At 39.7% G+C, this 24,532-nt stretch overlaps 1 protein-coding gene across 2 annotated transcripts in view; it reads right to left on the bottom strand.

Moving 5' to 3' along the window:
• The window catches only part of VIRMA (vir like m6A methyltransferase associated), a 59,932-nt gene extending 35,982 nt beyond the window's left edge, over nt 1-23,950 (bottom strand). The window contains exons 1-5 of one of the 2 annotated variants that reach the window (XM_052651557.1): nt 23,888-23,950; nt 10,839-10,954; nt 7,004-7,090; nt 5,801-5,849; nt 4,150-4,318 (exon numbers count right to left, since the gene is read on the bottom strand). In XM_052651557.1, coding sequence (XP_052507517.1) covers nt 4,150-4,318; nt 5,801-5,849; nt 7,004-7,090; nt 10,839-10,954; nt 23,888-23,950 — 484 coding nt within the window. The remainder of the gene's footprint in view (nt 1-4,149; nt 4,319-5,800; nt 5,850-7,003; nt 7,091-10,838; nt 10,955-23,887) is intronic. The other variant, XM_052651558.1, reaches the window with a different exon arrangement.
• Between the last annotated feature and the right edge of the window lie 582 nt (nt 23,951-24,532).

The raw sequence follows: 24,532 nt of genomic DNA, 5'->3' as shown, positions 1-24,532 counted from the left end.
CTTCCCCACTTGGCAACCACAGAGCTGCTCTCTGAATCTCTGAGTGTGTTTCTGCTTGGTAGATAGGTTCCTTTGTGTCAAGTTTTCATTCCAGATATAAGTGATATCATGTGGTATTTGTCTCTGACAAGTCAGTAGACTACACTGTGATAAGACTACAATAGAAAATATCAATGAAACTACAAGCTTAGGAAAGATAACAGTAGTAAACCTTTATCTAGACTCACTGAGGAAAAAAAAGAGAGAACTCAAGCAAAATCAAAAATGAAAGAGGAGATATTACAACTGATACCACTTAAATACAAAGGATCATAAGAACCTACTATAAACAATTATACACCAACAAATTAGACAACCTAGAAGAAATGGATACAGCCCTAGAAATATACAATCTACCAAGACTGAATCATGATTAAACAAAATATCTGAACAGACCAATTACTATAAGGAGATTGAATCACTAATCAAAAACCTCCCCAAAACAAAAGTCTAGAACCATATGGCTTTACTGATGAATTCTACCAAATGTTTAAAGAAGAATTAATACCAATTCTTCTCAAAGCTTTCTAAAACTCATTTGCAAGGCCAGCATGACTCTAATAACCAAAACCAGACAAGGATGTCTCAAGAAAACAAACTTGTGTCTGTGTGCTCAGTCGCTCAGATGTGTCTGACTCTTTGCGACCTCATGGACTGTGGCCCACCAGTCTTCTCTGTCCATGTAATTTTCCAGGCAAGGAATACTGGAGCAGGTTACCATTTCCTTCTCCAGGGGATCTTCCCAACCCAACAATAAAACCCGTGTTTCCTGCTTCCCAAGCAGATTCTTTATCACTGAGAAGCCCAAAAAGAAAGTTACATTCTCCAATTTAAAATAAATAAGTTAAAAATAAAAGAGAAAGGTACAGGTCAATATCCCTGATGAACATACATGCAAATATCCTCAATAAACTATCAGCAAGCCTAATTCTATAGCACACTAAAAGGATCATACACCATGATCCTGTGAGATTTATTCCAGGGATGCAAGGGAGGTTTAGCATCTGCCCATTAGTCAACGTGGTATGTTAACAAAATGAAGGATCAAAGTCATACGATCATCTCAACAGATACAGTAAAATAATGTGACAAAATTGAAATCAATTTAAGATAAACACTCCCAACAAAGCAGGCACCGAGGGATTGTACCACACCACATGTGTGCTCTTAGCAGTTCAGTCACCTCCAACTCTGTGACCTCATTTTTAGAAGTTCACTTTATGCCACTTTACATTTACAAAAACTTTATGTTAGCACCTGTTTTCACTAACCAAATTACCTTTGCAGTGAGCTGTTATAGAGGGATCATAACCCCAAAAAAGTCAGAGTGGTACCACCAAGCTCCTTCCCCAGCAACTACACTTAGCATCTCAGCATTAAGCCACCACAGCTTTGAATTATGTCTGTGAGCATCTCTGCTTTATCCCAATTGACTTTGTACATCCAGTAGCAAGATGTGTCCTAAGGTAATTGTTTCTTCACTTTATATCATTCTGGCTTACAAAAGGTTTCACAGGAACACACTTTCAGAGAGCAGGGAAAACATGTATAATATATAGAAAACCCTACAGATTCCACTGGACTTCCCAGGTGGCTCCATGGTAAAGAATTCACCTGCCAATGTAGGAGACACAGGTTCGGGAAGTTTCCCTAGAGAAGGAAATGGCAACCTACTCTAGTATTCTTGCCTGGAGAATCCCATGGACAGAGGAGTCTGGCAGGCTACAGTCCATGGAGTCACAAGAGTCGGATATATCTGAAGACTCCATCAAAAACCTATTAGAACAAACAAAAGGTACATGGAACGATGCTCAACATCATTAATTAACATGGAAATGCAAGTCAAAACCACAATGAGGTATCACTTCACACCTGTCAGAATTTGTTGCTTTTTTAATCTCTAAGTTGTGTCCAACCCTTTGCTACCCCATGTACTGTAGCCCACCAGACTCTTCTGTCCATGGGATTTCCTAGGCACAGATACTGGAGTGGGTTGCCATTTTCTTCGCCAGGGGATCTTCCCAATCCAGGGATCAAACCCACATCTCCTGCTTGGCAGGTGGATTCTTTTACCACTAGGCCACCAGGGAGTGACTATTACCAAAAGACTAGAAATAACAACTGTTGGTGAAAATGTGGAGAAAAGGAAATCTTCGTGTACTGCTGGTGAGAAGGTAAACTGGTGCTGCTAATAAAAGAAAAACAGTATGAAGGTTCCTCAAAAAATTAAAAGTAGAACCAACATAATGATCCAGCAATTCCATTTCTGAGTATTTACCCCAGAAAATAAAAATGTTAATTTGAAAAGGTATATGCACTCCCATGTCCACTGCAGCATTATGTACAGTAGCCAAGAAACAAGGTAAATGTCTATCAACAGATGACAGACTGAAGACAATGTGGAAGGTGTGTATGTGTTATTCCATATACATATTAGTACAATGGAATATTATTCAGCCATAAAAAAAGAAAGAAATCTTGCCATCTGCAACAACATGGACCTCAAGGGCATTATGCTCTGTGAAATAAATCAGACCGAGAAAGCCAAATACTATATGATCTCTCTTAAATGTACAAGATGAAAAAAGTAAGTTTAAAAAGAACACCAATAACAAGCTCATAGACACAGAGACTGGTTGGTGGTTTCCAGAGGGTGGGGGGTGGGGGTGGGGTAAAATGCATAAACTGTTTTTGTTTTATATAAATAAAATTTACAAAACAGACCAAAGATACAAATACAAGTAAAATATACTTCTCTGGCCACAAAAAGCTCACAGTCTAGAAAAAAAGACAAATGAGCACAGAAGAATGAAGGCTACAAAGAAAAGTGAAATATTAACTGTGCTTAGCAGATAAGATCCAAGAAAAAAGATTAAACTATAGTGTGTGTCCATCATCAAAGACAAAGACCTCACACTACAGTATTATATAAGGATTAAGAAAAACAATGGTCATTTTATTTGTGCTCATAAAATGCTAACTGTAAAGCAAACTATTTTTCCCTATGACCTCAACTGTAATTTCAAAATGTATTCCCAAATCTCCTTAGTTCCACTAGTTCAATCTCCTTCTTACAATGAGTAATACCAAATGAGGAAAACAGACCCTGTAAAACATAAGCCTAACTGCCTGCTTTATATAAGGAAAGTCAATGAAGTTTATCAGAAGGCTTATGCTTTGTTTTGTTTCAGGTGGGTGGGTGGGTTTGTGGGGGCGTTTTCTGGGAGCCATGCTTCATTGTATGTGGGATCTTACCTCCCCAATCAGAAACTGAACCCTTGCCACCTACACTGAAAGTACAGAGTCTTAATGGACTGCCAGGGAAGTCCCTAGAGTTTTTATTTTCCCAAAAGGGGAAAATCTCCTTTAGCTAAGATTTAGACATATAAAGAAATCTGATAAAAGAAATGCCATTAACACATACCAAATTTATTGCCTATTATTTTTTTTTAATAAACAATAAACATCTATTTCGTGTACTTCTGAAGGCCAAGGAGTCTGACATCTGATGCCAGCATGCTCGCGTTTTATGAGCTCTCTTCCTGGTGTGCAGACAACTGCCTTCTAGCATGTGTCCTCACATGCCAGAAAGAGGAAGCTCTGGCCCCTCTTCCTCCCTTTTTTTTAATACTATTGATTTGGCTTCACCAGGCCTTAATTGTGCCATGTGGGATCTTTAGTTGCAGCATGAGAACTCTTAGTTGTGGCTTGTGGGATCTAATTCCCTGACCAGGCATCCAACCCGGGTTCCCTGCACTGGGCACACACAGTCTTAGCCACTGGACCACCAAGGAAGTCCCATTCTCTAATTCTTTGAGAGATAATTTACATAGTGAATCACAAATAACCATGGATTCTATTATCATTTATATATTTTAAAGAAACAAACAAAAAACCTCAGATTAAAAAAGCATTTTTGGAAAGTACAGGAAGAAAATAAAATGCAACCACTTCAGCAGAAAAAGAAACTCTTCTAAGAAAGAATGGAAGACTGACAGATAACTTGTCAAGCCTTAAACAAGGTTCAAAAGATACAAGAGTTCTTTGAGTTACCTTTCCCACTGTACTGAAAGACAGCTTCAATGATAAAACCAAATTTAAAATTCTCACCATGCTTTGGATTCCTTTTCACACTTGGCTGTGGCTGGGGAGGTGGTGGAGGTGGAGGTGGAGGTGGAGGGGAATCTCTGTCATGACTGATGACTCTGTCCACTGATCCATATATTGCCAGCGTCAGACAGTTGTACCAGCCTCTCAGCACCAAACCATCAGTATTCACCTGATTTGGTGGGAGGGGGATAGGGGAAGAGATATCTTTCAAATTAATGTTTTAATATGTCAGAAGTAAACTGGTATCAAATTACTCTGTGGGTTCAACTAATATCTAAAAGCATGCTGAAAAGGCAAAGATCAATATTGGTGGAAATTCACCCTGAGGCACAACTTTTACATGGCCCTCTAGAGTTATCATATCTAAAACTGTCTCAAGACTATATCTCCTCAGTCCTAAACTTTAGGTCAATTCTATTCAAAAAGCATAACCAGATTCCTAACCAAGAGAAGAGAAATAAAAAGGAAATTAGAAGGGAGTTACTGCCAATTAATAAATTAAACCCAAATAGTTACACGGGTCATGAAGATACACAAAAGTACAAATTGTGTCCAGTCTCAAGAATTATAAAGCCCATAAAATTATATGGCATTCTTTTTATTAATAAATGTCCAACTCATACATGCAAATCAGGTACATTCTATGTACCCATCCCGCACTTAAAAAGTAAGGGTAACCAGAGGCATTAAACAAATTATTTTTGCAAAGACACTTTATCCTAAAAAGATCAGACTTTATCAAGGCCATTAACTCTCAATATTTCCTTATAAAATAATTTTACATTTTTCAGAGCTTATCTACCAACAACAGAAATATTAACAACAAATAAGAAAATGAGAGCGTCAGCAGGAAAACCCCGAAACCAAAGTCCCTGACTTCAGAGTTCTTCTCCCACTCTGTAACGTTGAGTAAAGATGAAATAATAAGTGGTAATAGGATCCCTTCTAGAGAAAGAAATTATTTTTCTCCTTGCTCATCTTAGCAAACTCCAGCAAAGGGACCAGAAGTAAGGCTCAAAGATTATACCCATGGACTGACAGACTCTGAACAGAAAAATCACTAGAAAGAAGAAAGAGATAGAGAACATGATTTTCAGTCTAAACAACGTGCAGAATATTAAGTACTCCTTCACCAAAAACAAACAGCAAGCTGACTAGTCCCATACTAGATCATCATTATAGTTAGACTTTGGCTCTTTCATGATTCAGATCTTTTAGATGCTTTTAGAATGGCATTTCGTATCAAGAAAAAAGACACACTTCTGATATGCAAGGAAGAAGTATGAAATATGAATTTTTAAAAAGACACCTTAATTAAGATACAACGGTGTTTAATAATTTACCTGCCCATCATCTTCAAAATTCACCCACCTAAATGAAAAGAAGGAAAAGCAGATGCTAGCTTTTTCCTGACCCAAGTATTAAATTAGAATGAAGAGCTACATAGGTAAATAATAGCATAACAATATTTTTGCTCCATTTGAAAACAGCTTCTGGAATACAAAGGAATCAGACAAGAAATGATGAAATTCTGCAGAACTAGAACTAAATAAGCTAACATTCTGCATCACTGGGTTTATCTGGATCAAAACCTCTGAATGGAGGTGAGAACAATAGTAGTAACAAGCTGAAAACTGACTTCCACGATTACCTTTGAGTTGGGTCTAAAGATGATGGAAGTATTCTCATCATATTCCAGGCTGTTAAAAGAGGAGAAACAAATACACAGGTTCAAACACTGAACATCACAGTTCATGAAGATTCAAATATTTCAATCAAACACTAGATTTTTATTTTAATAAACTACAAAGTTTGGGTTTAATTTACTCCCCACAAAATGATATCAAGTATAAAACAAACCCCCCAGGTTCTAGTTCAGTTGCTTTCAGGTGAGTGTAGATGTCAAGGTTTGTTTAAAAGCACCGCATGTAATTCTACCACACAGCCAGATCAGAGGTCCATAGCCCTATAGTCTTCAAAAAGAATGCATACCAGGATTAAAGCTTTTAAAAAGCACCTATTTTATCAGGTAGGTACCAACTTAAAAAAAACATTCTATATATTAAAAATTAGCTACATCAGATTACCTAGGCTCCCTTCATTTAAAAAAAAAGGTTAAATCATCAATGTAATTTAATAATAAATGAATGGAGAGTCAATAAAAGAATAAGCAATGTCTAAAAAATTTACTTTCTGACAGGGATAGGAAAATCTCCATTTTTAAGCTGCCTTTAAAATTTTTTATTTTGTAAATGAGTAAAACCATTTAATGGTTAATTAATCTGCAGATATGAAAACAACCAGTGTTAATTATACCTAGTCAGTATGCATTAAATTATTCAAAGTAGGGGTAGCTATTAATAAAATTCTCATTTTACAAAAATGTGGCTATGGAATTTTAAATTATGAAGCAGTGTGACGTAAAAACCACAGATAAAATCTCAATGCATTTATAGAGGGTTTTAAGAATCAAAAAGTAATATTTTCCAAATTAGAAGGTTATTACCAAATCATGTGATATGTATCAGAAATGCATACACCAATAAAAATCAAACAAAAGATGGCTAATGTTTCACGCATTTAAAGTTTTATTTTATAAATAAACACAACTTGTTCTTAGGAGCGTGACATTTCCTTAATATTGTCAACTGTTAAAATTAAACCAAATTCTTGGGTCTACTATCATATATAGCCTTTTCTTCTACCAAAAGAATAAAAAGGTTTCGCTTACTAACTTATGAGTGTCTGGAGAGATTACCTAGTAAGTACATACCTTCCCAACCTATCGAAAGAATAAAAAGGTTTTGCTTACTAACTTATGAATGTCTGGTGAGATTACCCAGTAAGTACATACCTTCCCAGCCTATCGAAAACCGGGGCACTTGGTTTGCTGACATTGTTAAAGAATAAGTCTAACTGAAATGTATGCGGTGAGGTCTCCCTGTGAATGAAACAAAGGTGAAACATCAGCCTTTACAATAACCACTTCCTAAACTAAAACAAAAAACAAAGTAAGTACAAATGCAAGAGCAAGTCTAGAATTAAGATAAAATATTCCCAATATTTAAATAAAACACAGAGTTAACTGCAATATTTCCTGCCATTTTATTCACAATCCAATTCTCAAGTAGTTAACTATTCACTTTGAGTATTACTGAGAAGTTTTTAGCTATCAAGTATCTTTTGCCTGCTGCTTGGACCATTTTAAAACACACAGACATTTAAATTTTTTTACGCATTTTAATAGAAAATGCTAATTAATCAAGATATATAGTTTTTTTATTCTTTATATCATTATTTTATTAGCAAAAAAGAATCAGGAGTTAACTTTAAGTTGTAAATAATAATTACATTTAATTTCAGCTTAACCCATATTCATACAGGACTATAATAATTTGAACATCAGAGCCCTAAACTGTGACTTAAAGCTTAAACTCCAATTTGTATAGCATTAATTTACATAAATCTTTTTTTATAGACTTACCTAGTAGAGTTTAAAGCCTATTTAATTTGCATCAGAATGAAATCTTACTATATACCCTTGGCTGAAATTCCTTTGCCTTAACTAAAATCAGTTTTTAGACAACACATGCTTTGTTTATTCACAAAAAATCTAAATGGTAAAAAGTGTAATGCCCAAAGTACTATGGAAGAGATTCCCCTTATGTATTTCTGGTAGAAATACAAACAGGTACAACCATTCTGAAAGACAATACGGCAATACAACTCAGGAGACTGAGAAAATGTTCACACCATTTAATCTAAAAATACTTTTCATTACAAAGTGTTTCTATGGAAACACTGACATACAAAGTTTTTTTTTTTTTCAAGAGGAGATTCATTATACTAAAAATCTGAAAACTAAAAACCATTTAACAGCCCCCACTTCAGGAACTAGCCAAATAAATGACAGTACAGTAATGTTAAGATTATGCAGTCATTAGAAATCATATTTTCAAATAAATTTAAATGCGGTGAAGTACTCCTGACATAATGTTAAATGAAATGAAGGAATACACAGAACAGTGCGCGCCTGGGTCAGAACAGCATCATGCACTTTATCTCACCCTAATTCAACCGTATGTGCTCAACAACTCCAATCTCTCTCCTCCTACCATTTGGCTCATAACCAGACCCTGGCCTCCAAAAGGAGAGGAAAATGGGTTGAAATGCAAATTATTTCTTCTGGAGGCAAAAAAGACTCACGTCCTGGTCGCTGAAATGAATCCACGTAGTCTGACTTTACAAGATTTTCACCTTAAAAATTGTTGACTCTAAAACCTAATCTCACATAAGATATACCTATCCTCCCCCCAAAATATATACATATACATACATATATACATACACACATACAAATGCTTCACATCACCTGGGAAGCCCCCTCAAATGCTCACATATAAATTTAAAAACATAGGACATCAAAATGCTAAGCTTCTCTCAGAATAGAGGGATTGTAAGGATTTTAATTTTACCTTACACAGTTCTGAATTTTGTAATGAGAGTATGATCATAAAGTGTGCTGCACAAATATATGACCTCTAACATTAACTTTCAACCTTGAGATTCCAGGCTTCCCAATATCTTATTGGGTCGGCCAAAAAGTTCTTCCAGGTTTTTCCATAAAATGTAGTAGAAAAACCTGAATGAACATTTTGGCCAAATCAATACATCTGTATTACTGAATTAGTACTTCATCTTATGGTTTATAACATATTGTGTATAACACTGTTTCTGGTAACAATTTCATGTTTGGAATTATTAAAACATGAACAGTCATTTATTCCCAGCTAAGAAAAAGGAGAGAGAGAAGAGGGGAAATGTAATGCTCTTACCCACTGCAGCTAATGACAAGAGATCCATTTTGCCCGCTGTTACAGCCAGCCTCCAAAATAGACCCCAAAGACTCCCGCTTCCTGACAGTCACCCCCCTGTATAGTTCCCTCCCACACTGTACCCGCAGAATATGTAGTCAACAGAATATAGTAAAAGCAGTTATATGGAAGTATGTGACATATGCTATTTCTGATATTAAGTTACAAATACAGTGACTGTGGCTTCCTTCTTGGGCATGCTCTCTCACTCTCATTCTTGGATCACTCACCCTGGAAGAACCCATGCTGTGACACAGCGACCCACAGAAAGGATCTCCTGGCAAACAACTGAAGGTCTCCCGCCAACAGTCATGTGAGTGGGCTTCTAAAATTCCCCAGCCTCAGTCAAATCTTCTGAGACTGCAACCCGAGGCCTATAACTTGGTTATAACCTCATGAGGGAACCTGAGCCAAGCAAGCAGCACCCAAGTTCCTGACCCTCAGAAATAGTGGGGGATTAAGTTGCTAAATTTGCTGAGGTTTGTTACACAGCAGCAGGTAACAATAGAGCCTTCTTGCCCCAAAGCAGTGCAATTAGAGAAGTCGGCTGGATACTCTATCATTACTCCATCTTTCTCATTCTACATTCTAGGAAAAGTAGAAAGAAACACAAGAAAACAGGAGTTTTTATTCCCTTACACGTGGCAAAAAAGTTAACTATAATGATCTGTCATATAAACATTAATCATTCTTATTGCTTTGTTTTTATGTTTTACCTTTGAATGACCTGAAAACACCTGAAGAATTTTATATCCACTCTACAAACAAAAAACTACTTTTCACAACTATGAAGAAATGAGCCTTTAACTTTGAGTCTGTACTGTACCAGCCACTACTACGTAGTTGGCTTAACTCTTTCATGTAACAGAAACTGAGCTATCAAAGCATGGACATGTCACAATGCGGCACTGATACCTAGGCTATAAGCTAAGAACCCACCGATATATTTATTACACATATTTATGCTTCCATAACCAAAATTTAGCTTTTATCTCCAATTCATGTAATTAAAATCAAAAGATGATGATGATTATTCACGTTATAACAAAGATCAAATTCCTCTGTTTTGTGTCAGTTGTTAAAGTTATCAACAACTCCACATTAGGGAGTTCCCTGGCAGTCCAGGGGTAAGGAACTTTCACTGCCATGACTTGGGTTCAATCCCTGGTCAAGGAACTAAGTTCCTGCAAGCCTCACAGCACAACCAAAAAAAAAAAAAGAATAATTAAAAAAAACAACTCCACATTAGGAACAATGTCTTACATTTGGTTTCTTTCCCACAGACCTTAAAAAAGAGAAATGATGCTCAAGTAACTACTTGCTCAGTACAACTAATGGCTAATGTGAAGCTACATATTTACAAAAAGACACATGTATCAGGCTAAGATGATCACCAATAAGGCATGAAAACTAACACTATAATATAAAAAATGTAACATAATAAAAGATATATTTCTCAATATTACAGATGCATTTATTTTCAAGGAAAACAGCACATTAAAAATACTCTGTCTACTATACTGTGCCACCCTACAATAGTTTGGAAAATATAAACCTATTTCTACCAATTAAAAAAAAAAGAAATGAAGAAAGAAAAACTTAATCTAGTACTTAGGTCAAATAATTACTCTTTTCAAGTTTATAGTAATATATGGATTATACAGAAAACTTAAAAGTCAATTATAATGCAACATAACTAAAACTGAATAAAGTTTTATTTTTGTTCGTTTAACTTACAAAATATTTTTGCATTTGGAAGTATGTTTCTAGGTCATCTTTAGTCAAAAACACTTTTAAAAAAGAAAACTGACTCACCCATATGCTCTATTGTCAGGCAAGTTGCTATGGGCTCTTACTCCCGGGGGTATGACTCGAACTTCATTTATATAAACCACACATGGAAAACGAACCACATCTATATGAGAACTTTGCTTTAAGAAAAGAGAAGAATATACTGTAAGCAAAACACTTTGTCTAGTCAAAATGTATTCACCTTCAATTTGTTTCATTTAGAATGTCACAAATAATTTTTAAATAAACACTATCATTAAAACAGTGCTATTATATTATAAATGGTGTAAAAACCATTTTTAAAAATAGCCAATGAGAGACTTTCCTAGTGGTCCAGTGGTTAAGAATCTGCCTGCCAATGCAGGGGACATAGTTTGACCCCTGGTCCCAGATAACAATTCCACACGCTACAGAGCAACTAAGCTCATGTACCACCTCTACTAAGCCCACGCTCTAGAGCCCGCCAGCCACAACTACTGAAGCCACACGCCCTAGAGCCCGTGCCCTGCAACAAGGGAAGCCACCATGATGAGAAGCCCAGGCACTGCAACTAGGGAACAGCCCCCATTGGCCACCAACCACAGAAAGTCCAACGCAGCAACGAAGACCCAGCACAGCCAAAAGTTAAAAAAAAAAAAAAAAAAAAAAAACAGCTGATGATAAAATGTACCTAGTTAAATCCCTCCCCTTGTATAACATTTTCTGCATCTGCTTCCCGGGTGTCTTGCCCGGGCCAATACAGACCAATAATCCCTACTGCAGGGGTCCCCAAGCCCAGGCCACAGGCTGGAAGGGGCCACACGGCAGGGTGTGAGCGGCAGGCAAGCAAACGAAGCGTCACCTGCAGTGACAGCCGCTCCCCCTCACTCACGCTGCCCCAAGCTTGCCTCCCGCCGGCTCACTGGTGGCATTCGATGTTCATAGAAGCGTGGATCCAACACACGTGAGGGACCGCGGCGGCACGCTCCTTATGAGAATCGTCCCCAGACCAGGACCCCCCACCCACAGTCAGGCTGTCTCCCACAAAACCGGCCCCTGGTGCCAAAAAGGTTGGGGACTGCTGCTTTAGTGGAAACCTGTGGAGCCAGAGGCGTTCAGAATCCTGACTTTTAAGATTTTTAGAAACTAATGATACAAATACTGCATATTACTTAACAGCCCAATAGTTTCTGCGACAGTAACTTGTAACCAAACATTAATACTTCTGCAGCAAACGTATAAACGTTCACACTAAGTAAAGATTATAACAAGCATAAAGTCAGTTCAAAGCACAGCATATGGCCTGATGAATTCAGGGCAGATTTTTCCTGCCATTTTTTCAATTTCTGAATTATAGATGATAGATAGCGAATCTCTTAAATTAGCTTAGTTTACCAAACTTATATACTAACTAATATCAAGAGATCAAAGTCAGTCATTCAGGTACTGATTAGATAACGTAAACACTCTCAAATCTAAAAAAGAGGAAAAAATCCACAAATTTAAGAATTTTTCAGGACCTCCCTGGTGGTCCAGTGGCTAAGATTCTGAGCTCCCAATGCATGGGGCCTGGGTTCACTCCCTGGCTAGGGAACTAGACCCTACATGCTGCAACTAAAGAACCTGCAGGGCGCAAGAAGATCAAAGATCCCTCGGGCCACAACTAAGACCTGGTACAGCCAAATAAAGCAATAAATAAATATTTTTTAAAAAGAATTTATCATAATAACAAATGGATACCATAAATTTAGTGTACATTTATTTCTCTGAATCACTTGACACAAGATCAGACAAACTAGCTCTTGTGATTAATAATTTTAGAAGAAATTTTTCACATTGTTTTTGGACTATTACTTTATATCAAGTTTTCCTAGCAGTTCAGCTACAACCCCATGCTCTAGCCAGACGCAACTACTGAAGCCCCCAGGCCCTTGAGCTCATGCTCTGCAACAAGCAGCCAACCATCACTGCCTGGTGACTGAAATTTTTAATAAAAATGGTTCATATAATCTGCATCTAAAAGGACTGAGTCCTGAGTGCTCTTGAAGCTGCAAAGAATACTGTGTCTCTCAACAGACCAGAAGACTGGTCAAATGAGTCTTTCCTAAAATGGGACAGAGGATGACTTTCTAATTTTGCACTTTAAACTCAGAGATTGAGTATAACCAAATATGTAGATCTAGAAATCTTAATATAATTTAACTATTCAAATGTACTTTATACTCGCAAAGATATACAAGAAACAAGATGAACATGAATTGAGGCTGACTGCTAGCTGTTTTCCAATACAACTCTCTTAAAGTTAGGCACAAGTGAACTGAGTCTCCTAGATTCTGGGAAGCCAGTGTGAACATGTGATTGCTAGATTCCATCAATGGGATGTAAGTGGAAATGATGTAGGCAACTCTGGGTCGTGTCCTTAAAGAGAAAGTCCTGACTTCAGAACCTCCTGCCACTTCTTCTTCTATACTCTGCTGCTTTTCTAGAACACACGTTACAGTGAGCTGTCTTGGACAATGCAGGAGATACCCTAAGAATGAGAGAGAAAGAGAACAGAAAAGCCTGTCCCTGACAATGCAGAGCTGTCACATTAGCCCTAGAATACTCACAATCAGATTGAGAGAGACAGTCTTATTTTATCTAACCCACCGTTATCCTGACTTGATGGCAGCAGCCGAAATTGTATCCTATTACAAATATACTGTAAGTATTCAATAAATACTACAGTAGACTTTCCTAAAAGAAATAAGCATTCTGCCTCAAACTTTGGTTCTACGTTTCCGTCCTGTAAATAACTCCTTTATTTAAAAAATCTACTGTATAGAAGCTCCTTTGCTTATACAGTTAAAAATTATCATTAATATTTACAAAGGAAACATAGAACAAAACTTTATTCTATCCTCCTCCACCCTGCCCCTCTGTTATTTAATGAACGGTATTAGTAGTAGTTAGGGTATAGTCACTGTGGACCTAAAAAATGAACTTAAGGTTTTATAGCCTTTCAAAATCTATTTTGCTTGTAAGTAGAAGAGTTTCCATATTAGTTGCTATCACTTTTATTCAATATTTATTTCTAAACATTTATTAAATGTTTATAATGTTTCAAGGTATGCTGCTGCTGCTGCTAAGTCACTTCAGTCGTGTCCGACTTTGTGCGACCCCATAGACGGCAGCCCACCAGGCTCCCCCATCCCTGGGATTCTCCAGGCAAGAACACTGGAGTGGGTTGCCATTTCCTTCTCTAATGCATGAAAGTGAAAAGTGAAAGTGAAGTCGCTCAGTCGTGTCCAACTGTTTGCGACCCCATGGACCGCAGCCCACCAGGCTTCTCTACCCGTGGGATTTTCCAGGCAAGAGTACTGGAGTGGGGTGCCATTGCCTTCTCCGTCAAGGTATGCTGCTGCTGCTGCTAAGTCACTTCAGTAGTGTCCGACTCTATGCGACCCCATAGATGGCAGCCCACCAGGCTCCCCCATCCCTGGGATTCTCCAGGCAAGAACACTAGAGTGGGTTGCCATTTCCTTCTCCCAAGGTATGCTAGGTCCTGAGAATAAAAAGACAAGACCTACCATAAAGGTACAATCTATTGTGGTAGACAAACAGACAAATTACTATGATACAGACTCATACAGAAAACTTCAAATTGGAAGGAGTACTTACCTAAATGAGATTGTAGGTAAACATTTGTGAGGGGAAAAGAAGAATGTCAGGGAAGGCTTCCCAAAAGAAGTACTACCTGATCTAAGTAAATTTTTAAGGAAAACAAGAATCAGTGGAACAGAGGGAGAAAGCTTAATAGGCAAAATGAGAAGCATGCACAAAACGAATGCAAATAAGAACTGGGAAGCTTCAAGAAGTTACAGGCATAGTTCACAAAGACTGGAGGGCAAAATGTGGGAGAAAAGTAGGGCAGAGTAGCTTGTTGTTGTTCAATCACTAAGTTGTGTCCAACTCTGCCTGTCCGACCAGGCTTCCGGGTCCTTCACTGTCTCCTGAAGTTTGCTCAACCTCATGTCCATTGAGTCTGTGATACCATCCAACCATCTCATCCTCTGTCATCCCCTTCTTCTCCTGCCTTCCATCTTTCCCAGCATTGAGGTCTTTTCTAGTGATTTAGCTCTTCACATCACGTGGCCAAAGTATTGCAGCTTCAGCATCAGCATTAGTCCTTCCAGTGAATATTCAAGGTTGATTTCCTTTAGGATCGACTGGTTTGATCTTGCTGTACAAGGAGACTCTCAAGAGTCTTCTCTAGCACCACAATTAGAAACCACCAAATTTTCAACCCTTACCCTACTTTATATATTATGGTCCAACTCTCATATCCGTACATGACTACTGGAAAAACCATAGCTTTGACTAGATGGACTTCTGTAAGCAAAGTGATATCTCTGCTATTTAATATGCTAAGTTTGTCATGGCTTCTCTTCCAAGGAGCAAGTGTCTTCTAATTTTGTGGCTGCAGTCACCATCTTCAGTGATTCTGGAGCCCAAAAAAAAAATATCTGTCAGTTTCTGGTTTTTCCCCCTCTATTTGCAATGATCTTAGTTTTTCAAATCTTAAGTTTTAAGCCAGTTTTTTCACTCTTCTCTTTCACCTTCATCAAGTGGCTCTTTAGCTCCTCTTCACTTTCTGCCATTAGAGTGGTATCATTTACATATCTGAAGCTGTTGATCTTTCTCCTGGCAATTATGATACCAGCTTGGGATTCATCCAGTCCACCACTTAGAATGATGTATAAGTTAAATAATCTTCCCTGGTGACTCAGATGGTAAATAATCTGCCTGCAATGCAGGAGACTCGGTCTGATCTCTGAGTTGGAAAGATGCCCTGGAGAAGGAAATGGCAACTCACTCCGGTATTCTTGCCTGGGAAATCAAATGGACAGAGAAGCCTGGCGGACTACAGTCCATGAGGTCACAGAGAGTAGGACACAACTAAGTAACCAGCAATTTCACTTTCATAAATTAAATAAGCAGGGTGACAATACACAGCCTTGATGTACTCCTTTCCCAATTCGGAACCAGTCTGTTGTTCCATGTCCAGTTCTAACTGTTGCTTCTTGACCTGCAGACAGGTTTCTCAGGAGACAGGTAAGGTGGTCTGGTATTCCCATCTTTCAGAATTTTCCATAGTTTGTTGTGATCCACACAGTCAAAGCCTTCAGCATAGTGAATGAAGCAGATTTTTTTTTTAATCCCCTTGCTTTTTCTATGATCCAATGGATGTTGGTGACATGATCTCTGGTTCCTCCACCTTTTCTAAATCCAGCGTGTACATCTGAAGTTCTTGGTTCATGTACTACTAAAGATGAGTTTGAAGGATTTTGAGCATTACCTTGTTAGCATGTGAAATGAGCATAAATGACAACAGTTTGAACATCCTTTGGCACTGTCTTTCTTTGGGATTGAAATGAAAACTGACCTTTTCCAGTCCTGTGGCCACTGCTGAGTTTTCCAAATCTGCTGGCATGCAGAGTGCAGCACTTTAACAGCATCATCTTTTAGGATTTGAAATAGCTCAGCTGGAATTCCATCACCTTCACTAACTTTGCTTGTAGTGATGCTTCCTAAGGCCCACTTGACTTCACACTCCAGGATGTCTGGCTCTAGGTGAGTGACATCATTGTGGTTATCTGGGTCATTAAGATCTTTTCTGTATAGTTCTGTGTATTCTCGCCACCTCTTCATAATCTCTTCTGTCTCTGTTAGGTCTTTTCCATTTCAGTCCTTTATTGTGCCCATCTTTGCATGAAATGTTTCCTTGGTAGCTCCAATTTTCTTAAAAAGATCTCTAGTTTTTCCCATTCTATTGTTTTCCTCTATTTCTTTGCATTGTTCACTTAAGGCTTTCTTACCTCTCCTTGCTGTTCTCTGGAACCCTGCATTCAGTTGGCTGTATCTTTCCCTTTCTCCTTTACATTTCTCTAAAATTTCCATCCACTGCTAGGAAGTCAACTCCAAAAATCTGTACCTCCATTTAGACTTCTCTCCTGAGCTCCAGACCACTACATCCAAATGCCAGCTGGACATTTCCATCTGAATGAACCTCTGGCACCAAAAGCTCAACAAGTCCAAAACTAAACTGTCCTATATGAGCGACTGATTTTTTCTCATTCTCTCGCACCTAAATAATTTCTTCATTTAAACATCAAGTTCTATTGATTAAACCTCTAAACAGCTCTCAAATCTATGTATTAGGTTGGTGCAAAAGTAACTGCAGTTTTTGCACTGTTGAAATTTGCTGCTTGATTTTGGAATACATTGTTAATAATGTGGGTATGTTACCGTTTTAATGTGCATTTCTGGCTTTTTCTTTTTGCTGACTTATTACTTGCTGTTTATTTTGTGTTTATTTTAGACTATGGAAATGATGTTAGACAAAACACAAATTCAAGCAATTTTCTTACAAGTTCAAAATGGGTCGTAAAGCAGTGGGGACAAATTGTAACATCAACAACGCATTTGGCTCAGGAACTGCTAATGAACATACAGTGCAGTGATGTTTCAACGAGTTGTGCGAAGGAGACCAGAGCCTTGAAGATGAGGAGAACGGTGGTTGGCCATTGGAAGCTGACAACGACAACTGAGAGTCATCATCAAAGCTGATCCTCTTACAACTACACGAGAAGCTGCTAAAGAACTCAACATCAATCATTCTACGGCTGTTCAGCATTTGAAGCAGACTGCAAAGGTGAAAAAGCTCTTTAAGTGGACGCCTCATGAGCTGATCAAAAATCAAAAAAATCGTCATTTTGAAGTCCCATCTTCTCTCACTATATGCAACAACAAGGAACCATTTCTTGATCAAATTGTGTTGTGCAATGAAAAGTGGATTGTATATGATAACCAGTGATGGCCAGCTCAGTGGTTGGACCGAGATGCTCCAAAGCACTTCCCAAAGCCAACTCTGTACCAGAAAAAGGTCAAGGTCACTGTCTGGTGGTCTGCTGCCTGTCTGATCCACCACAGCTTTCTGAATCCTGACGAAATCATTACATCTGAGAAGTATGCTCAGCAAATCAATGAGATGCACTGAAAAACTGCCAATGCCTGCAGTCAGCATTGGTCAACAGAAAGGGCCCAATTCTCCACAACAACACCTGACTGTACTTTGCACAACCAACACCAAAAGTTGAATAAAGTTTTGCCTCATCTGCCATATTCACCTGACCTCTCACCAACCAACTACCAAGCATCTCAATTTTCTGCAAGGAAAAAGCTTCCACGACCAGTAGGACCCAGAAAATGCTTTCCAAGAGTTCACAGAATTGCAAAGCATGGATTTTTTTATGCTACAGGAATAAACGAAACTTAATTTTCATTGGCAAAAAAGTGTTGATTTTAATGGTTCCTATTTTGATTAATAAAGATTTGTTTGGGCCTAATTGTTAATAATAATGTAAAATTCACGGTCCAAAACCACAATTATATTTGCACCAACCTAATATTTCCCTTCTTTTCAGTGGTCACTTCTCTAATTCTGTACACTAGGCCAAATTCCTTGGTCTTATAGACAAGTATTATCACTCCAAACGTACAGCCTCAAAATGCCCTGGTATTCCTCATCTGTATGTCCTCATCCATGCCACTGTCTCTGCTTAGAACTCTCCCACATTCCTCTCCCAACTCCATTCAGATGTCAACCTTCTCTTAAAAGCCAAGTCAGATCAAGTCTAGATGAGTGCTTATCAAACTAAGTTCTAATTGTTTCTGAAGAAATATTATATGTTTATTCATCCAATAAGCACTGTATAGCATATCACACTTTTTAAAATTTATTAATTGGAGAATAACTGCTTTACAATGTTGTGTTGGTTTCTGCCGTACAACGACGTGAATCAGCTATAAGTATACATATATTCTCCCCCTCTTGAACCACATGGCCCCATCCTACCCCTCTAGGTTGTCACAGAGCACCAGGCTGAGGTCCCTGTGTTACAAAGCAACTTCCCACTAGCTAGTGAGAAGCTATTTCACAGATGATAATGTATACATTCAATGCTACTCTCTCAATTTGTCTTCCCCCACTGTGTCCCCAAGTCTGTTCTCTATGTCTGCATCTCTATTCCTACCCTACAAATAAGTTTATCACTAGCATTTTTCTAGATGCCATATATATGCGTTAAAAATATATACTTGTTTTTCTCTTTCTGGCCTACAATGTTGGCCAGAGCCTCTGTTTAACAGGCTCTAGGTTCATCCACCTCAGTTCAACTGACTCAAATTCATTCCTTTTAATGGCTGAATAATATTCTATTGTATATATGTACCACAATTTCTTTGTCCATTCATCTCCAATGGACACCTAGGTTGCTTCCACATCCTGGCTATTGTAAATAGTGCCGCAATGAACTAATTGCTTCTTTTAATTCCAACTGAACTAATTACTTCTTTTAACTTTCCTGTTACAGTGGTATTTCAAAAAGACAAGAAACAAGTCTTCAGTTCAGTCGCTCAGTCATGTCCGACTCTTTGCGACCCCATAAATTGCAGCATGCCAGGCCTCCCTGTCCATCACCAACTCCTGGAGTTCACTCAGACTCATGGCCATCGAGTCGGTGATGCCATCCAGCCATCTCATACTCTGTCGCCCCCTTCTCTTCCTGCCCCCCATCCCTCCCAGCATCAGAGTCTTTTCCAATGAGTCAACTCTTCACATGAGGTGACCAAAGCACTGGAGTTTCAGCTTTAGCATCATTCCTTCCAAAGAACACCCAGGGCTGATCTCCTTTAGAATGGACTGGTTGGACCTCCTTGCAGTCCAAGGGACTATCAAGAGTCTTCTTCAACACCACAGTTCAAAAGCATCAAGTCTTCGGCGCTCAGCCTTGTTCACAGTCCAATTCTCACATCCATACATGAATACTGGAAAAATCGTAGCCTTGACTAGACGGACCTTTGTTGGCAAAGTAATGTCTCTGCTTTTTAATATGCTATCTACGTTGGTCGTAACTTTCCTTCCAAGGAGTAAGCATCTTTTAATTTCATGGCTGCAATCACCATCTTCACAGTGCTTAGCATAATGAAAGAAAGACGTTTAACAGGTGCTTAATAAAAGTTGACTGAATTGTGTTTTTAAAGATAAAAATATTACAGTGAAGTAGTAGGCACTTAAAATATCCAGAAGAGTACATATACCTAAGAAGACAGGTTGACAGTGGGAAATCACAGAAGGTTTATGACTAGAGAGGTAACAGGAAACTGAAGAACAGACTAGTTAGATTCCACAACTCAGCCACATTTATCTAAGGAAGAAGTACTTCTGTGTTGAAGTCTTTCTGTGACTAACAAGGCCCACCAATTCTCTAGTTCCACCAGTTCTCTATAACTAGAATTCTCCAGTTATTGAGAATTTTTGGCTACTCTTACATGATGAGGTGCAATCCTGGCAATTCTTTTTTTTTTTTAAATATTTATTTACGTATTTATTTATTTTGGCTGTGTTGAGTCCTGGCTGCAGCTCTCAGGATCTCACACAGCAGTGCATAGCCTCTCCAGCTGTGACATGAGGGCTCAAGAGCACACGGGCTCAGTAGTCTCGGCACACAGGCTTAGTTGCACCGAGGCATGTGGGATCTTAGTTACTGGACTAATGATCAAATGCTCATCCCCTGCATTGCAAGGTGGATTCTTAACCACTGGACCATCAGGGAAGTTCCCATCCTGTCAATTCTATAACCAAAATTGATCATGTACCTATTCCTTCCTTCTTAGTCCCAGTGGGACATAGCATTGCACAGCTTTAGAGTCAGGAAATGTGCGTTGGCATGTCTTAATTCAGCTATGCCACATTAGGAAAGTCACCTAACTTTGCTAACTCTCATGCTCAGTTTCCTTATCTATCAAATGGGGACAATTATCTTTCAAAAGGATGGGTGGATTAGAGATAATGTATTTAAAAGGACTGTATTTAAATTTTAAATGTATTTAAATTTGTATTACCAAAGGACTAGTCTTGCACAAAATAAACATTCAATAAATGCTAACAATGATTACTGGCCATCTAGTAACTCAAGTTTTCATTATGTCTCACTTTTTCTTCTTGATTTGCCACCTCTGATTATTCTGAACCATTTTAGGCATGATTGATGTACCAGTGTACTGAAGTACTTGCTGTTGCTTAGTCATGAAGCTGTGTCCAACTCTTTTGTGATCTCATGGACTGTAGCCCACCAAGCTCCTCTGTCCATGGGATTTTACCAGCAAGAATACTGGAGTGGTTTGCCATTTCCTTCTCCAGGGGATCTTTCCAATTGAACCCAAGTCACCTGAACTGCAGGTGGATTCTTTACCACTGAGTCACCTGGGAAGCCCACTAATGTACAAGTCTACCTTAATTTTACTAATCACATCATTTTCCTGCTCAAAAACTAATTATTTCTTACAAAATAAAGCCCATGCCCCTTTGCTGACCATTTAAGGAACTCCATGATATGGCTTCAAACTGTCCATCAGGGGCCACTACAAACTGCTACTTCAGCATACCTTCCCAAAGGAATGACTACTCCAGAATACCCTTCTTTCCTATCTACAACTGTGCAACATATCCTCTCCAACATATCCACCAAAGATCAAGTTCAAATGCCACGTGCCTTGATGAAGTCTTCCCTGATACTCTCAAATGGAAAGTGATCTGTCCCTCCCCTGAAATCACACAGCCTTTATTTGTACCATCAAAGGGATCTAAATAAATATTGGCTGGAGTCCTAATATACCAGACACTGATGTCTATTTTGGAAATAAAGGAAAGAAATCTCAAGGCATTTCCATTCTGTCTCTTCAGGTGCTCATCATTATTTAATTTGAGTCGTAATTTTGCAGGTCTCATCCCCAATGCTAGTTATAAACTCCTTGAGGACAAACATCTACCCCCCAAAACCCCTACTCCTCCTTCAAGACTCAGTTCAAATGTGATCTCTACTAAGTCTTCCTCAATCATTGCCAAAAGGTATTTATTACCTTCTGGTAGTCCTATCCTCTCCATGGTCTTCAATGCTTGCTTAAGAATGAATGAAAACTACATTTCTAAATATATCTTAAGTGAATGGATGCTAACTTTCCTAAACTAGAACACTGCTAAACTAATTCATCATACTCTTTTCTTTCATTTTTAACTGTTCTTTATTTCTATGTTCATGATAGGTTTGTTCTTATCCAACTACTGCCTCTACTGTGAGTTTTCTAAAGCATAGCTGGAACCATATTCAGAGACGTATGGTCTTTGAACAAACAGAGCTATTTGACCCACATGAAATGAAAGACCACTATCAATTCACTGTTAGTATGATATGCTAAGAGGCTTTCCAGGTGGCACTAGTAGTAAAGAGCCCACCTGCCAATGCAGCAGACATAAAAGACAGTTTCCACTCCTGGGTCAGGAAGATCCCCTCGAGGACATCGGCAACCCACTCTGGTATTCTTGCCTGGAGAGTCTCATGGACAGAGAAGCCTGACAGGCTACAGTCTATAGGGTCACAAAGAGTTGGACAGGACCGAGGCAACTTAGCATACACACAGCACATGATATGCTGTAAGACCAAAGTTGTCAAAGATTTTATTTTATCAAGTTCCAAAGTACATCTGCTACCCACTACCATCTCTATCTGAAGAAATAAAAGTTTTCCCTCAAGGTACAAATGACTGTGCATGTGGGCATGCTAAGTCGCTTCAGCAGAGTTCGACTCTTTGTAACCCTGTGGACTGTGGCCAGCCAGGCTCCTCTGCCCATGGGATTCTGCAGGCAAGAATACTGCTGGAATGGGTTGCCATGCCCTCCTCCAAGCGACTCTTATGTCTTCTGCACTGGCATGCAGGTTCTTTATCACTAGGCCCCTTGGGAAGTCCACAAACGACTCTACATATAGAATAAATAAGCTACAAGGATAAGGGCTTCCCAGGTGGCCGCAGTGGAAAAGAATCCGACTGCCAATACAGGAGACACAGCCGACGCGGGTTTGATCCCTGAATCGGAAAGATCCCCTGGAGGAGGAAATGGCAATCCACTCCAGTATTCTTGCCGGTAAAATCCGACAGACAGAGGAGCCTGGCGGTCTATAATCCATGGGGTCGCAGAGTAAGATACAGCGAAGCGCACACAAGGATATATTGTACAGCACTGGGAATACAGCCAATACTTTATAATATCTCTAAATGCAATATAATCTATAAAAATTGTAAAGCACTATGTTGTACTTTTGAAACTAATAATGTAAATCAACTATACCCGAATTTTGTAAAAAAGTTCTCTAAATTACGTCTACATTGAAAGAGAAATGTGAGCTCTGAAGTTTCTCTACGGACTTCATTACTGTTCGTTGTTGGCCGGTTTTCGGGAACTTTTGGTTAACTATTCAATTTACATATGGCAGAGCCAGTCATACATTCAAGGGCACTCAAGTTAATACAGACCGATTACAACAGCCCACTCTCACCCCTCAAGAGACAACACAATTGTCCTCTACAGTCTGACTACAAATCTCTCCTCTTCACAAGTATTCATGCAAGGGACGTTCTGTGTGAGTACTTCTTGTCCTTACGTGTGAAATCTTTCCAAGAGATAAGTACTTATTAAAGTTTCAGAGCAAACTGGAGAACGCTGCAGTCTTCAACCGAATGAGTGTCACACCTGGGTGGCATGACTCCCGTTAGAAAAGGGACCTAGGAGCATGAATTTGGAAACCAGAAAACCAACGTGACCCGCTGAGTTACCGACACTACTGTCAAACACAAGCTGTCCGAGACCCCTTTCGAAACACCACTTGCAGTAAACCTGACACTCACGATCCTTTTCAAGGCCCACAGCGGACCCGGGGGGACTGGTGGCAGGGTGAGGGGAAGCAAAGCCAAGTAGAGCAGCCAACTTAACCAAAGACGACGCGGGGCCTCAAGCAACTCAGGGAAATGAGGAGGGGGTGGGGGAGCTCCCGCCACCCTCCGCAGACGCGACGCCCACACCCAGGCTGAGGACCGTGTGCGATGAATTAAAGCGGCAATCGGTACAAGGAAAAGTCGAGGCACGCCTAACGATTTTTTTTTTTTGTAAGGGTCCCCAAGTCGAAAACCAGGGTCGGAATCACGTCGCGAAGACGTACCTCGGCGCTCGGGTGCTTGAAAGTGTCTAAAAATAGCAGCTCCATCGCCGAGTCCACCGCCATGTTTGCCGCGGGCGGGGGAAGGGGGAGGACTTCCGGGGCAGCCCTCCAAGCTCGGCGACAGCGGCTGAGGAGAACGAAGGACGGCGGTACTTCCTGTGACCAGAGCGCTGGCGCCGGAAGCCTGGACCTATCGCTACGCGTCGCGCTGCCGGAAGTCGCCTGCCCAGCCTTCTTCGGGGCGGTGGGGAGCGCTCTCCGTGCGCCGAGAGATGCGGGTCGGGGGGTGAGGAGTTGGGGGGGGTGAGGAGTTGGGGGGGGTGAGGAGTTGGGGGGGGTGAGGAGTTGGGGGGGGTGAGGAGTTGGGGGGGGTGAGGAGTGACGGGGGGTGAGGAGGGGGGGAGGAGTGGGCGGGGAGAGTACTACGGGGTCTCAGGTGGTCCAAACCGCGTCGTCCCACCGCGTTTCAGAGCCACGACGGCCTCGGGGTGGCCGAGTGCCGAGCGGGCTTCGCAGAGGCGGAGGAAAGTTAGGGAGCCCTGCCAAGTCAGTAAACCCAGTCCCGGTGAACCGCCAGCAAGTAACTTTTCCAGCGCTGGCAGGAACAAGGTGCAGTCAGCGCGGGTGAAAACTAAGGCATTTTTC

The sequence above is a fragment of the Budorcas taxicolor genome, chromosome 14 (assembly GCF_023091745.1).
Source record: "Budorcas taxicolor isolate Tak-1 chromosome 14, Takin1.1, whole genome shotgun sequence".
Taxonomy (NCBI): domain Eukaryota; kingdom Metazoa; phylum Chordata; class Mammalia; order Artiodactyla; family Bovidae; genus Budorcas; species Budorcas taxicolor.
Note: the sequence above shows the minus strand (reverse complement) of the source record. Positions and strands in the feature narration are given on the sequence as shown.